Here is a 16,216-nt window from a genome sequence, read left to right on the forward strand (position 1 = left end):
AGCCCCCACTTGCCGCAACTAGAGAAAGCCCGTGCACAGCAACGAAGACCCAAAACAGCCAAAAACAAATAAATAAATTTTAAAAACCCATATTATTTTAATAAAACTTTACCTAATAACTCATTAAAAGTTTCATACAATAGCTAAAAATGCTCTAAACAATTTGCGTGTGCATACAGCACCTTTTCTATAACAAAATTTCATTGACATTCTACACATAAGAATATTTTACTAAGATAATTACTATATTAAAACATTCACTTATTTAACACATATTTATTGTTTGCCTAGTATGTACCGAGCACTATCAAATGGATTAGGAATCTCATGATAATAAAAAATAGGCATGGTTCATCACCCCTTGGAGCTTAAAGCCTATGAATAGATGAATGAATACACATTTATAAAGAGATGGTGGCATTAAGTGTTTAATAGACTGACCTACACAGAACACATACTATAGGAAATGGTTATTGATAAGATGTGTGAATTATGATCAGTAGGACATAATTACTCAAAGATATTCCCATCCTTGTAAGGTGGAGGGTGTAGCATGTGCCAATGTCCTGCAGTGTGAAGAACCATGGTACATTAGAAACACTGTAAGAACTCTAATGTGGCTGCAGTGGTGAGACTGAGAGGGAGCATAGTGTGAAGTATGGCTGAAGACATTAGGTTGGGGATAGATAATAAAGAGCCAGCCCAGAAGTAAGTTAAGTGAGTTAGAAGTACCCTTACGCATTTCTGACATAGCACAGTAAGTAATTAACAACATGGGCTTTGGATTTGGACAGACTTGACTTTGAACATCCACTCAGTCACTTATTAGCTGTGTGAGCTTTGGCAACCATCATTTCTAAAGTAAAGCTAATAGTAATGCCTTCCTTCCTCAGGTGGGAGCAGAAGTCTTTGGTCTCAATGTGCTAACTCAGTGTAAAGTTTTGCTGCCCAATAAATCTCCAGATATAGCAAGGTCAGAAAAATACTCACAGGATTATGTTACTAACAATTATCTTTCAAAATATTATTTCCATAATAATTTATATATTTTATAATATCTAAGACCTGGGGCTAAGTTTTAGTAAAAGCTTACCCGATATTAAAGGGTTTATTTTACTTTTAGTTGGAATTCACAGAGAGGGCTGAATTATTTGTGGCCCTAAAGGAAAAAGTACGTGATATGTATATATGGTACATATATGGTATATATTCATATTTCGGTATATATATATATACACACACACACATTTATATAACAAATCTAAAATACTACTAAAAATGTGTACAAAAGAACAACTTTTATTATTTGCAATGGATTGTATCACAGAATTTATGTCTAAAGGGACTGCACAGAATATATGAGGACAGAGATAAACAATTCAAATAAAAACCGCCTTTCAGGCTAAAAATAAAAACAGTCCTCTCTGGCAACCAAATGTGACTCCTATGTAATACTGTCTTAGAATGAATAACTGTTATGTAACAGGGCTCTTCAAAGTGTGGTCTGGGCAATGGCTGCCAGAAGGTGAACTGTTATTTTTACAGATTTGTAACTAGATAAGCGGCTGGCACTAGAATGTAAATCAGCTATACAAAGTTTAGTTCAACTGATTTTTTTTAAAATTTCAAGACTTTTTCAACAAAGCGAGCAATGTGCCATATTCTGGCATAGCTCCTTACCTCATCAGAGACCACATTTCCAATATAAGATCAGTTATTGAGCAGCTAATGAGAAAATCAAATTTAATGGAGAGAATTGTACTACATACACTAAAGTAGATTCTAGATGACCTTCAAGTGTTATATGGCAATAAAGAGAGACGAGAGAGAGAGAGAGCGGGAGGAGAAGAAAATAGAAAACTACTAGACAAAAATATTTTCCTAATTGTAGAATGAGGAAGCACTTCCAATTGCAAAAAACTATAGAAAAAATAATGTGAGATTTGACTACTAAAAAACAGTCTCAGGTCAAAAACTTTAAAAGACAAGATTAAACTAAGAGATCTAGGAAGATCTTAACAATATATTTGATCAAAAAAGAATGTCCTTAACATCAGAAGAACTCCTGAAAAATTAACCTCTCTTAGCTTCAGTTTCCTCATCTGTAAAAAGATGATAATACTTAGTTCAAGACTTCTGTGAGATTGGATTAGATATGAATAAACTGTTTAGTACAATGTCTGATAATAAAAGAAGTCTTTTAAATTATTAGATAGTCTTTAGCAACCTAATATAAATATGATATTCTAAAACTTTAAAAATACTGTGCAATTGTACAGTTGAGAGTTAACTCCACAAGTTTGTGTGGTCCCAAACCTGCACATTCTAAACAAAGGTCTGGGACTTGCCTTGCTCTTCAGAGCTAACTCTAAGCCCTTGAAATATCCTGCCTAATAAAAAAGTATCTTTGTTTACTTGGGGGCCCTGGGACATGTCCAATAGTTAATACTAACAATGTGATTTATGGTGGGGGACTTAGAACAGCTTGACCTCTGTAGGGAATAGGTGGTCAGCCATGCCTACGTGACTAAATTCCACTAAAAACGCTGAGTACCAAGGTCCGGGTTAGCTTCTCCAGTTGGCAGTATAATGTGCGTGTTCTCAGACATTATTATTGAGAGAATTAAGCATTGTTTGTACAACTCCACTAGAAGAGGACAAGTGGCAGCTTGAGCCAGGTGTCCCCTGGACCCTGCCCTATGTGCCTTTTTCATTTGCTGATTTTAATCTATATCCTTTTACTGTAATAAACTATCATTCTGAGTAAAACAACTTGGATGAATTTTATGAGTCCTTCTAGCAAATTGTTGAACCTGAGGGTGGTCTTGGGGACTCTCTCCCCACACACAGTAATGTAACCACAATTAATATATTAATAATAAATTACAGCTTGAAATCAAAGTATAATCTCTTACTTTAAGAAATTTTGTTCATAAAGATGATATAAGACATATAAAATATAGTGAATATGTGTATACATATGTATTCCCAAACCCTATCAAAGTTATGAACAATTTCATAAGGTATTTTATTTATAAAAATAAAGTTTTAGCCTTCATCACAGTAAATTAATGAAAGTCCTATCTGTATTTCATGAGTATAAAAACATTAAATACCAATAAAAACATTCTATTGTTGAAATTTTTGGTTATAAGAAAAATAATCACTCCCCTGACCTATCATTTAGAAAGAAAAATAATTTTGGAAAGGAATCATAAAATATTGGTATAAATCATTTATTTCCTCTTTCTTGCTATGGATTCTAACTTACACTTCTGTATATAATTACATATAAGATTTTTAATTGGTAATTTCTCTAAGGAAAATTTTAATATATTTTTGCAGACATTACTTAAGATTCTTTTGCAATAGTAAAAGAAGGATACTTTTGTTCACTTCAATTACTTAAATTCTCACCCCCACAAGAGTCAGTTTTATTACTTGGTGGTCCATATTGACTTTCCCAGCTATACATGGAGTTGCTCTGGGAATTTCTAGAGATCAAATTCAAGGCAACAATCATAAATACACTCAAATCAATTTAGAATCATTTCATGTGTAATTCTATATGTATTCTTGAATTGACAAGTTCAGATGAAATCATTCTGCCTTTCTTAAACTGTGGGTTGAAAAATTAAATGATCCATTTCTGCCTACAGGAAATATATTGAATATATTGGAAGAAATTATAACCAAAAAAAGAAAGAAATCCAAAAAGAAAAAAAAATAAGAATTAAGTAGCTTCACTTAAGTAGCTGAATCTTAATTATACCTCTAAGTAAAAGAGCTCTGCTCGGGTGTGTGTGTGTGTGTGTGTGTGTGTGTGTGTGTGTGTGTGCACGCACACATGCACATAGAATCCATAAATATACTTATCTAACATCTATGAAAACTTTCCCTATGTGAGAAGCTATGTGTATATGAATATTGATTTTTATTTCCTCTTCCTACATTTTTGTTTCATTGTGCTTTTTATCTTACACTGGATGATGATGATGTAATTTATATGGATGAACTTCCTGCTGTTTGTTTGTTCTTTATGAAGACACCATTATTCTCACTGCTATTGTCTCCCACTATCTAGCTGCAAGAAAAATTTTAGCCTCTACTTTTGAGAGAAATATTGCTTACTGGTAAGAAGAATTTTTAGCAGCTAAGTAGTTCAACATATATCACATGTCCTGGTATTAATCCATCAAGCATTACACATACCTTTGGCACATCTCTATTGATTTTGGGTACAGCTCTATAAAAGTCAAATAAAATAATATTTTACTACCATTTTAGCCATTCCAACCTGAGTTCCTGGTCATAAACCAATGTTTCTACTACATAAAGCTGAAGTGGCCTTTCCTTAAATTATATCATTTAGTTTTTTGTTTAAGTAGTTGTAGGTTCTTGACTGAGCCTTTGCATATTAATGAAGCAACTTGTACTGTGGTTGGTTCCTTTAATTACTGTTTTTCCTATGTTTTAGAATGTAACACAGACTGAAGAAATTAATTTAAAAGAAATTGCTTTTAAACTCTAAAATTTCTTTTTAAAGTGAACCCTCTAGTATTCAAGGTACTTGACAAAATTATTTAATGTCTGTTTCATTAAAAGATACTCAGCTTGTCTACCAAACTGTTAATGCATGGCTGAAGTAAAAATTTTAATTATTCAGAAACTTACATTTAATTTATAAAAATTGTATTTATGATTAATATGTACTGTCTTAAAATATTTTTAACAATAACTTTCTTGCCTCTAAACATTACTGTCAGCATTTTTCATTCAAATGATACATGTGGTTTTTCCTATTATGATCAAACTGAAACATCTTTAAATTATGAAAACTGTATTGGAATTAAGAATCTAAATCCTATGATTCCTGGTGTGAAATACTGAATGAGGTCATTGCATTGCATACTTTCCCTAAAGGATAATGATTTTAAAGTGTATTTATCTTTTCTTGTTTCTTTTTCAAATAACAAACTCCTCATATATTCTAGAGCACTTGAATGACTACTGAAATCCTGCATGGGAGAAAATGAAAGTGTACCTACACATTTGAAAACAGTGGCATCAAAAATCAATTCCTGCTGATAATATCCTATTTCTCGGACTAGGTTATGGTACATGGGTACATTCAATTTTTGATAATTCACAGGGCTGTATAATTATGACTTGATCATCTTCCTATACTTCAGTTTACTCTAATAAAAAGGGTTTTTTAAAACAAACACTGTTATGTTGTATATAAGTTTTTGTCTAAGTTTTCCTTTACCAGTCAAACTCCACTACCAACAGAAGTTTATGCAATTGTCTACAGAGTCCAGGTATATAATGAAAACGAAGTCAGCTGGGTGCATGATAGCAGAGTGCTGCCGCCTGTGATGAGCTGGGAAAGATGGACCCAGCCTCAAGGGTACAGACGCTACTCAACTCCAAGGAATGGCTGCCGTATGGGACTGTGAGTCTAATGTTGCCAGGTCTGGAAATTTGAATTTTTAAGTCAAATTTATACTTTTTAATGTTGGCAACTGATTCAATTTTTGAAACACAGCTGGCCAAACTAAATATGTCTTTGACCAAAGAGGTCTCCATAAAGATCACCTCCCTGAGTAGGACTTCAGTAAATCTGAGTTCAATTAAAACACTTTTCATCTGTACTGCTGACACTGCTAGCATGTAGAGAAGCCTACAGTCAAAATTAAGTCTGATTCCCTAACCCACACCATTCTACTATAATGTATTTCCTGTAAACATGTGTCTATTTCTTATGTCATTTGAATCCCAAACCAACCTCATAACACAGATATTATCCTCACTTTATTGATGAGGAATCCAAGGTCCAAAGACAGCAGACAACTTAATGAAGAAATTCAGAACAGTATGACCTGAGTTAGATGACTTGAGTTCAAATCCTTCCTCCATCATAGTATTTTTATAACTTTGGGAGGGTAAATTAACCTCTCTGTACTTCAGTTTTCTCCCCTATAAGATGGGTACTCTTACAGTCTACCTGACAAGAACGCTGTGGGGATATATAAAGCATGTAGAAATGTGCCTGGCACATAGTAAGTGCTATATAAGTGTTGCTACCACTAATTATTATTGCTATTTTTATTATCTGTAAAATGAAATCCCTGCTTTTTGTGAGTTTTAAGTGAAATAATTTATGTAAAGTGCTTACTTAGAATTATGCCTGAGACGTACTTAATGTTCATTGCACATGAATTGTGAGTCCAGTTTAATTCTCTTCCAGATGCATTGCTCCTAAACCGTACAGATTAATTCCTTTGCTCTGTAGTGGATAATAACAAACAGGTACTATTAGAAGCTGGAACTATTTTTACTTTAACATAGTGTTTTGCTTGGATGCTTGAATAATGCACAGTTGTGTAGTGTCATGATTATTGCAAGGTTTACATCATTTGGAAATGTGAGTGAAATGAATCATGTGCCATGTAATGATTGTCCTGATGAGGATTTTAATGATGTAGTAAGATTTCATTCAGAGTATCAGGAATGGTTACAACATCCAGAAGACACTCTTCAAATTTAAATGATCTTCTCTGCCTCCTCGTTTACCTAATTTAAAAAACTTAGGCTCAAAGCAAATAATGAAAAGATATGCATGTAATTCAATAATTCAAATTACAAAGGTACGTGCTAATTTATTAGCATAGCCAGGATTTTTACTTACTTGTGGCCCATTTCATGAGCAATTGTAAATGCAAGGTTCAGGCCATTGTCTTCAGCAATAACACATTTTCTCTTTTCACTACACATTCCACTCAAGTAAGCTATACCTAGAAAACACAAACGTTAATTATCAAATGTCAGAATTAAAATGCAAATATTTATGCTTGGTATTAACAGAAGAAAAGAAAAATGATAGTTTTCCCCCCTCAAATATGTCAATATTAAACTGTGATATCCAACCCCAAAAAACAGTTTCAGGAGAAAATGCATATGTATATGTCAGTCAATAAACTGTTAATATTCTTTTCAATTTTATATTTTAGATGAAATTATTTTATCAATTATACAGTTCTCAAAAGGCATACCATAAACATACATTTTATAAATACCACTTTTCATTGTCATGTAAGATAAAGTTACAACTTAGAAAATGTAAACGAAAAAGCAATGATTATTTAAATATTTTTCAATTCTTGAAACCTAGTTTCAAAGAAATACCCTAAAATAAACTATATTTATAAGATTCTTGAACTCACATTTATATTTTTAGTAATAAAATTTTGAAATTTTATTTTATGAAATACCATTTTAACTAATGTAACATAAAAACTATCTATGGTACTTGGAAAACTGAAAATATTTCCTTTGAAAATTTCTTAGCTAATAAGATGATCTGACCACGGAGTACATGATACTGAAATATTATTTAAGACAAAAATTTCAGCAACACATTTGATCTTTTGGTTTAAATTATTAGTAAAGAGGATAATATCTGAAATCACTAATAACTCTTTAGTCAAAGATTTATGTACTATTTTACTAATTCAGATATACTCCTGAATAAATATCATTTAATACAAGGAACTATAATCTTCCAAGAGTATGTTTTAATGTATCTTCAAGTAACAAAAGTTATGTTATAAAATAAAATTGTTATTTTTTGAATTAGTTGTATGTTCTCTAATTCTCATATCCTTATAAAATACATGTAAGCTCATTTTATGAAAAAATTAAAGTCAGGACAGGTAAAATGATTTGCAAAAGATCACATGACTACCAAAGATAAAGCCATTTACCAGCTAATTTTATTTTGCTTCTGATTACAATTTACAGCAGAGTTGCCCCTAATTAAAGGTGGTTAGCTGAATGCTTGTGACTTTTTTCCTCCAGAAACTTAAAGAATAATGGCAAGGAATAATTAAATTTAAATAAAACAATAAACCACCTTGCCCGGGTTTTGGAAAGAGAAGATTCATGAAGGAACACGGACTGATTTAGTGGAGCCACAGCCCACATGACAGGAGAGAAGGATTTTATGAGCCTGGTAGAAACCCAGAGAGGCTCAAGACTGAGGCACACAAGGTTTGAGGAGAGTCATTGCTGGAGGGTTGAAAATGGAGATTAGTTCAAAGTTTATCCTTAACTACTCTTTCAAACCTTCATGTTGAATGTCAAGGCCTGGTATCCACTGGCCTATCAGACAAATGAAGATATATTTGTTAAGCAAAATGTAGTATAAACAGGTTATTTAAAACATATAACTATAGGAAGAAACAGCCAAGAGATTAAAATACATATGTTACTTTCTCTAAGTAGTTAGAAATTAAAATAGATCTTATAGACATTTCAAATTCACAAATAGATGAATAACTTCTTTATTAATGGATGGGTGGATGGATGGATGAATGGATGAATAGAGAGATAAGCCCTACTTCATTTGGCTTATTAAGGCGACTGAAATTATTCCAGGGTTGAATCAAGATAAAGTGGGAAGGAAAGATGAAAATAGTAATAAACAGAAGGGAGAAGAAGAGAAAGAGGAGAAAAACATGTTCTTATCTAGTTCCATTAAATGATAAGTGAAATAAAAACTTTAAAAAATTCTTAAACGTAGTGTGAATTTTAGGAGTGCTAAATCTGGTACTTATTAAGACAACAAAAAACGGAAAACTAAGATTTAGGAGTAACTGAAGTTGTGTCATAATTGAATGGAAGAAGGAAGGAAGAAAGAAGGAAGGGAGAGATGGAGGGTGAAAGAAAAGTATCTCCTCTTAAAAGGATATTAAAATTCTCTTGAGCATTTTAAGATTTTTAAAAAATATATAATTTGAGATTAAATGTTCTGAAAAATTCTAAATCAATCTCAACTATAATTAGCATGCTGATGACCACTGTTTGGTACAAAATTTCCTTTAGAATGCCCATGTATTTCACCACAACTAAAATAATTCCATTACTATATGCAGATTAAAATTTAGCCAGTGTGGGTTGTCATCAAGTCATATATCCCTTTGCTACATGAACCAGTACATATCAAATTTAGTTACTTTAATAAGTTTTACATTTCTTCTCCCATACCCATTCAAATATACTGTTCCCAAATAAAAATAGTATTGTCACTTGTTCTTTTTTTTTTTTTGCGGTACGCGGGCCTCTCACTGTTGTGGCCTCTCCCATTGCGGAGCACAGGCTCCGGACGCGCAGGCTTAGCAGCCATGGCTCATGGGCCCAGCCACTCCGTGGCATGTGGGATCTTCCCAGACCAGGGCACGAACCCGTGTCCCCTGCATCAGCAGGCGGACTCCCAACCACTGCGCCACCAGGGAAGCCCTGTCACTTGTTTTAAATTCTTATATTTTCTATATTATTCTTTTTGTTGTATACTTACATATTTTTTCCATATTTTTCTGTAATGTTACTACATTGGCTAGGATTTTCAACATACTGTTGAAATATGTGGTATTGAGCTCCGTGTTTTCCCTGCTGACTTCAATAGGAATGTTTACAGGTTCACAATGGAGATGACTGCCGTAAGGACTTTGAAAGATACAGCTTGTTAAGTTAAGGAACTTAGTTTCTAATATTCTTGTGTGTCTAAGTGAAAAAGGAGGCAATGTTATATGATGCATGGGTCAAAGGTGGATGGCTATTGGAAATAGCAACCAAAACAGGTAAGAGAGCTGAGCTTTTGTAGATCGGGTATAAAGGACGAATCCTAGGGTGTAAGAGGTGGCAGTAAAACTGAGAGTGAGAGAAGAGATAGACCTTGTAAAGGCTCTATGCTTGATAAGTAAAGTAAGGTCAGAGCTTGATACTTGGGAGAAATGAATACAGTGGTCAGGAGAATGGAGTCAGACACTTCCCAAAAAAAGTATTGGAGATAGATTTAGGGATTTTTAGATTTCAGAGCTGAAATTCCATGACATGATTAGGTATTGCCATGAGAGTAAAGAAGGGCAGAGGTAGAGGCTGAGGTCAGAGAATAATTAAGTAGTGTTGGGCGGACTGATACCATGAACATGAAATTGCACATGATCACAAAGAACTTAGGTGGGAAAGGGGGCCAACATCCATAGGAAATGTGAGCGAGAATCAAAGGGATGGATCAGTCACAGTGACAGCGAGGGACATGATGGTAAAGCTCAAGCTTCCGCTTCAAATGCTGAGTTTTTTTTATACGAGGGCAAGAGAGATTTTGATTTAGAAGCAACAGTGGGAAGCAAGAGGAATGCAGAAGGTGTACAACTTCAGTATCTTCCCAGCACCAGCCCTGTTTTACAGGGGAAGGCAAAGAATGAAGAGTGACCTCTCTGGAGGCCCTAAATTCTTCACCAGGTTATGGGAAATCAATGACTACTGTGTGGTCATATAAAAACATATGGTGGTAAAAATGATAATTTATAATATATAAGACATATTTTATACTGTAAAATATAAATTTATATAAAATAAAATTCAAACATGATGAGTACATATTGAAATAGAGGAATGATCACAACTAAGTGTTAAAAAATCCAAATCATGGGCTTCCCTGGTGGTGCAGTGGTTGAGAGTCTGCCTGCCGATGCAGGGGACACGGGTCCGTGCCCCGGTCCGGGAAGATCCCACATGCCGCGGAGCGGCTGGGCCCGTGAGCCATGGCTGCTGAGCCTGCGCGTCCGGAGCCTGTGCTCTGCAACGGGAGAGGCCACGGCAGTGAGAGGCCCGCGTACCGCAAAAAATAATAAATAAATAAATCCAAATCACCACATTTTCACAGGAAAACAAAAAGACCACATAAATATGCTAAATTGTTAACAGCAACTGTATTATGTGAAGAGATTGTGGGTAACTTTTCTTCCTTTTTTCCCATTTTCCAAATTCATGTAAGTGTTTATAATAGTTTTATAGTAAGAAAATTAAAGACATAAATATGATAATCATGTTTATGAAATTTTAATAGTAATTAATACAATGTCTTGTAGATCAGGGTGTAATTTAACAACCAAAAACGACCCTCTACTGCTATTCTTCTTTTATTGAAATGTAAAGTCAAGATCTTCAACTAAGTTTCTGATAAGTTTGAATTTCATTGTTCTTACATTTGGCACACCGAGGAAATTTTATTTGACTTACAAGTTATGGAGAATAATTGTAACCCTGACTAATTTAAATGACTTGCATTATTCTGTTTAAAAGCCCATGCTTTTCAGGTCCTTTCTAGAACCCACATGTTTCCTATTATAACAAGGGGTAGAGGTTAGGAGGGGAAAGGATTTAACACTGCTGTTATTTAAAGATAGCTATAATACAGACGCTTTTTAAAGCCCTCTTTTAGTGTAGAAATTCTGAAAACACAAAAGAAACCAAAACAACTTCTAATTTGTCACCTAAAAATGAATCAAGTCATGCACCAGGAGTCAAGAAAATCTCTCATCTGAAAACAAAACACACTATCCTGGACCTGATATGATACACCTCATCAAGATGATCAGAAACCTCTAAAACCCTACAGGATACATGTTACAATAATGGCCTAATCAGGACATCAGAGTTTTTAATGTGATCAAATGGGTGTATCCTACCAAAAGGAAGTCATCCAGCTCCCAAACTGCTGCCTTTAAACACTAGCTAGACCACCTCAGTTCAAAATCCTGGCTTTCCTGGCATAAAATACTGCATAATCCTAGGTAAGTTATTTATCTTATGATTGCACCCTATGAGGTAAGTTTTTACCTATGAGTCCTACTAGTTCTTGAGGCCCAATGTAACGTAGTGTGTGACAGGTCCCCAAGGTACAAAAATGAATACATGCTGAGCACTGCTTTCAGGAGCCTGAGCCACACAAACACGCATTTAAAAAATGTTCTGAGACATAAAGATGTACATAGGATATTATGGGAGAATAACTCACAAAAGACACTGAATAGGGGAAATCAAAGCAGGAAAGGCTTTTAGAGAGGGAGATAGCTTGGCGGTATCACTGAGTGGGCAGAGGTGAGCCAGGGAAAGGAAGTGGAAGTTGGGGGGCAGAATTCCTGAACAAACGACTGATCAGGGAAAAGTCTAAAACAATGCTTATGAGCTAATGTTACTGACAGAGGGACGCTTATGTTCCTTAAATGTGCAGACCCTGTAGTACATCTCTGTAACAACACTGTATGTGGCACATTCTCAGTAAGGGGTACTTTAAAGGAAATGCACAGGAAGACTAATATAAAATGTGATTCAATGCAGGGTCTTAAATAAAAAATATAATTTAGAAGAATCAAATGTATTTCATCCACAAATGTGAAAAACAAATTATAATATTTTAATAATGATGCCCAGATAATGTAAAACCCACTTACACAATTATATTCAAATTGGGCCTTGAACATATTTTAAAACAATAACTTGCCTTACTAGTTTGCTAATTATCTGCCTCTGTTCCATTAAAAGACAAGATGATGATCTAGGACTATACAAGTACAATTATATAAGTTATACATTTAATATCAGTATAGTTATAACAGTAATTAAAAATAGACTTCCAGATCCTTTTAAATGTTTAAGTAACCTATAACATTCTTAACAGTACAGTTTCTATGAATACTAAGAAAAAAAGTGACTTTTTTTTTTTTTTTTTTGCGGTATGCGGGCCTCTCACTGTTGTGGCCTCTCCCGTTGCAGAGCACAGGCTCTGGATGCGCAGGCTCAGCGGCCATGGCTCACGGGCCCAGCCGCTCTGCGGCATGTGGGATCTTCCTGGACCAGGGCACAAACCCGTGTCCCCTGCGTTGGCAGGTGGACTCTCAACCACTGTGCCACCAGGGAAGCCCAAAAAAGTGACTTCTAATGACAACAAAAACTGTATTAGTTTAATGAAAAGTATGGTGAAACTCTGTGGTCAAATAAGGCAGAATATTGTTTAGACATTAAAATATTGTTTTTATGTTCTCATGTCACGTAGAATGAGACTCCTGTTCTGAAAAACATATAGAGATGCCAAATAATATGTAATATACAGATTTTTGAATGTATAGCTAAGGTTGAAGTAAAAACAATTCTCAGGTACAGGAATAAAGCTTAAAAAAATTCAAGTCTGGAGTGATAAGATCATGAGTTAATGCTGTCACAGCCAGGGTATCATATAAGATACAAGTCTTATTAAATAATGGGCGTGGTTTCAAAATATCTGCAGTGACAGGTATTAGTGAGTAAGGAACTGAGATTCATACACAAATCAGAAAGCCTGGAATAGCTGCTGTTAATGACTTTCAAACATACTTGAAAATAACTTTAAAAATCCATATGCAGGAAAGCAACAAGGAACTCAGGCTCAAAATAAATTCTGGGTATGCTAGAAATGACTCGATAAACAAATCAAAACTCCAAGCCACCATCATGCATAGGTGTGAAGCCACAAGAATACTAAACCAAAAATGTAATGTACAAACTGATCCTACAATTTGGGGATCATACAAGGATTAGGGATGTCCTTGTCAGTTAAGTAAAAATAAATGAAATATCACTATGATATCATCTCAGTAAACATAAAATTCCCACAGGAAAGCTGACTTAAGATGAGCTCACAAATAAAAATTACAAATCAAGTAAAGAAAGTACTGAGAAATCAAGTACTTGTTCACTCCCAATGTGTAGACCATGTTTTGTATAGTACAGTGATAATAAATTTTGAGGTGTACCAACATGCATTTCTCTTTTGTATTTCCATGGCTCACGGGCCCAGCCGCTCCGAGGCATATGGGATCCTCCTGGACCGGGGCATGAACCCATGTCCCCTGCACCAGCAGGTGGACTCTCAACCACTGCACCACCAGGGAAACCCTAACATGTCTCTTAATAGCTGATAGAACAACCATAAAAAAAATTCACTAAGGAGATAACAGATCAGAACAATAAATTAGCAAGTCTGTCTTAACTGACCTAATAGAACCTTGCACCTGACAACAAAATTCACATTCTTTTTAAGTGTATATGGTACTTTTATAAAAATTGACCATTTACTGAGTATTGGAGAAAAAAAACTCAACGAATTTCAAATGTGGAAATATTCCAAAGTATGTTCACTGGCTACAATGTAAATAATAGAAATAAAGGACTAAAAAGATAACCAGAAAAGCCCAAACTGTCTAGACATGAAACAATACACTTCTAAGTAGTCCACAAGAAAAAGAAATTATAATGGAAATTACAAAATACAATTTCCATTATAATGGAAATTAGAAAATACTTTAAACTGAGTTTAAAATACTTTAAACTCAAAAAAGTGTGAGCTGAAGTGACAGCGCTTAGGAAAATTCATAGTGTATATCAGAAAAAAGAGACTGAAAATCAATGTTTAAAATTCTTCCCAGAAGATGGGAAAAGAAGAGGGCATTAAGGCTTAAAAAAGTAGAAGGAAATAATAAAGAGGAAAATCAATGAACAATAAAACAAATGTAAGAGAAAATTGGCAAAAATTGATACATACCTAATAAACTGATTAAGAATAAAAGAGAGACAAGTACAAACCACCAGCACCAAGAGTGAATAAGGAAATGTCTCTACAATTCCTAAAGACATTAAGGTAATATATAAAATAGTACGGTAATAAATTTTACAATTTATCAAAGTTGTCACAAGAAGAAACACAAAATCTAAAATTTCCCATAATAATCTCCTTTATTGACTGCACTCCAGCTACACTGGCTTTTTTTGCAGTGGAGGGAGGTCATCAAATGAGTCAAGCATGTTTCCACCTCAAGACCTCTTCACTGGCTTTTCACTTGTCTGGAACATTCTCTATCTAGATCTCTCTTCAGAACTTCCTCAAATTTTTAAAAATATTGTAACCAAGGAGGACCCTACAGAGCCTTTCTGGGAGAGAACCCTACCCCCATGCCCTTTGCCTGCCTCTTGTCTGTAGAAAACCTGTAGTCTCCCAGACCTCCCCTGAGTTACAAAAGCTTGGTTTAAGAATTAATAATGGGGCTTCCCTGGTGGCTCAGTGGTTGAGAGTCTGCCTGCCGATGCAGGGGACACGGGTTCGTGCCCCGGTCCGGGAAAATCCCACATGCCGCAGAGCGGCTGGGCCCATGAGCCATGGCCGCTGAGCCTGCGCATCCAGAGCCTGTGCTCCGCAACGGGAGAGGCCACAACAGTGAGAGGGCCGCGTACTACAAAAAAAAAAAGAATTAATAATGGATAAATTAGGAGTTTGGGATTAACTTATACCAAAGAAAAAAAAATTAATGATTGAAAGGATGTGAACATGTAGTAAGCAAAGTAGCAGTTGGATCAGGAGAGCTGTAACAATTTAAACAGTAAGTCAGCCATACAGCAGTCACAGAATTTTTAGTTCCTCCCTGAAGTATACAGATGACAGTATCTGATACACATTCCTGAGTTGTTTTACAGATACTAAAGCCCCCACCAAATGGAAGAAGTTAACTTCCATTTCCATGAGCATGTAGCCCCCAGTCCAGCTGGAGCCTAAGGATTCATAATGTTAACCCCTGTGACACCACTCTATTACCTCACCATCAACCAATCAGAGAATTGTACACAAGCTGATCACACCCCCCGCAACTCCTCTCCCTCACCTTGCCTTTAAAAATGCTTCCCTGCAACCCATCAAAGAGTTTGAGTTTTTTGAGCCTTCGCTGCTCTGAACATCTTGTCTGGCAGCTAAATACAATTAACGCTGCACTTTCTTCACCACAACCTGGCGTCAGTATATTGGCTTTACTGCACACAGGCGAATGGACCCAAGCTTGGTTCCATAACAATATCACTTTTTTCAGTAAGGCATTTCTTGATCACCAAATTATAATTATAAAGATCCTTATCCCCACCTTGACATTCCCAGATTATCTCTTACTTAGATCTACTATTTTTTTCTGTTTCATTTTCATTTCATTTTTTAATGCCTCATTTCATTTTTATTTTTTTAATATATCAATTAATCTAATTATTTACTATGGCTATTGACCATCTCTCCTTTAGAATGTAAGCACCACAGGGCAGGAAAATACTGAGAAATCAAGTACTTGTTCACTCCCAATGTGTAGACCATGTTTTGTATAGTACAGTGATAATAAATTTTGAGGTGTACCAACATGCATTTCTCTTTTGTATTTCCACATAGGTGATGTCTTCCTAGTCATCTAAAGGCTTTGCTCTGATGGCAGGTGGGAAGGGATAAGGATTAGTGGTATTCTTTTGGAACTCTGGTGGATGTGGATTGGGAAACAACAGGCCAATACAGGGTGGCTCAAATAGA

The 16,216-nt window shown here is 35.1% G+C and overlaps 1 protein-coding gene across 1 annotated transcript in view; it reads right to left on the bottom strand.

Annotated features, from left to right (window-relative positions):
- The window catches only part of ADAMTS19 (ADAM metallopeptidase with thrombospondin type 1 motif 19), a 280,800-nt gene that overhangs the window by 146,664 nt on the left and 117,920 nt on the right, over positions 1–16,216 (bottom strand). Inside the window, 1 exon segment of the mRNA XM_032627346.1 lies at positions 6,692–6,797. Within this exon segment, the coding sequence (XP_032483237.1) occupies positions 6,692–6,797 (106 nt within the window).

This window comes from Phocoena sinus, chromosome 3 (assembly GCF_008692025.1).
Source record: "Phocoena sinus isolate mPhoSin1 chromosome 3, mPhoSin1.pri, whole genome shotgun sequence".
Classification (NCBI taxonomy): domain Eukaryota; kingdom Metazoa; phylum Chordata; class Mammalia; order Artiodactyla; family Phocoenidae; genus Phocoena; species Phocoena sinus.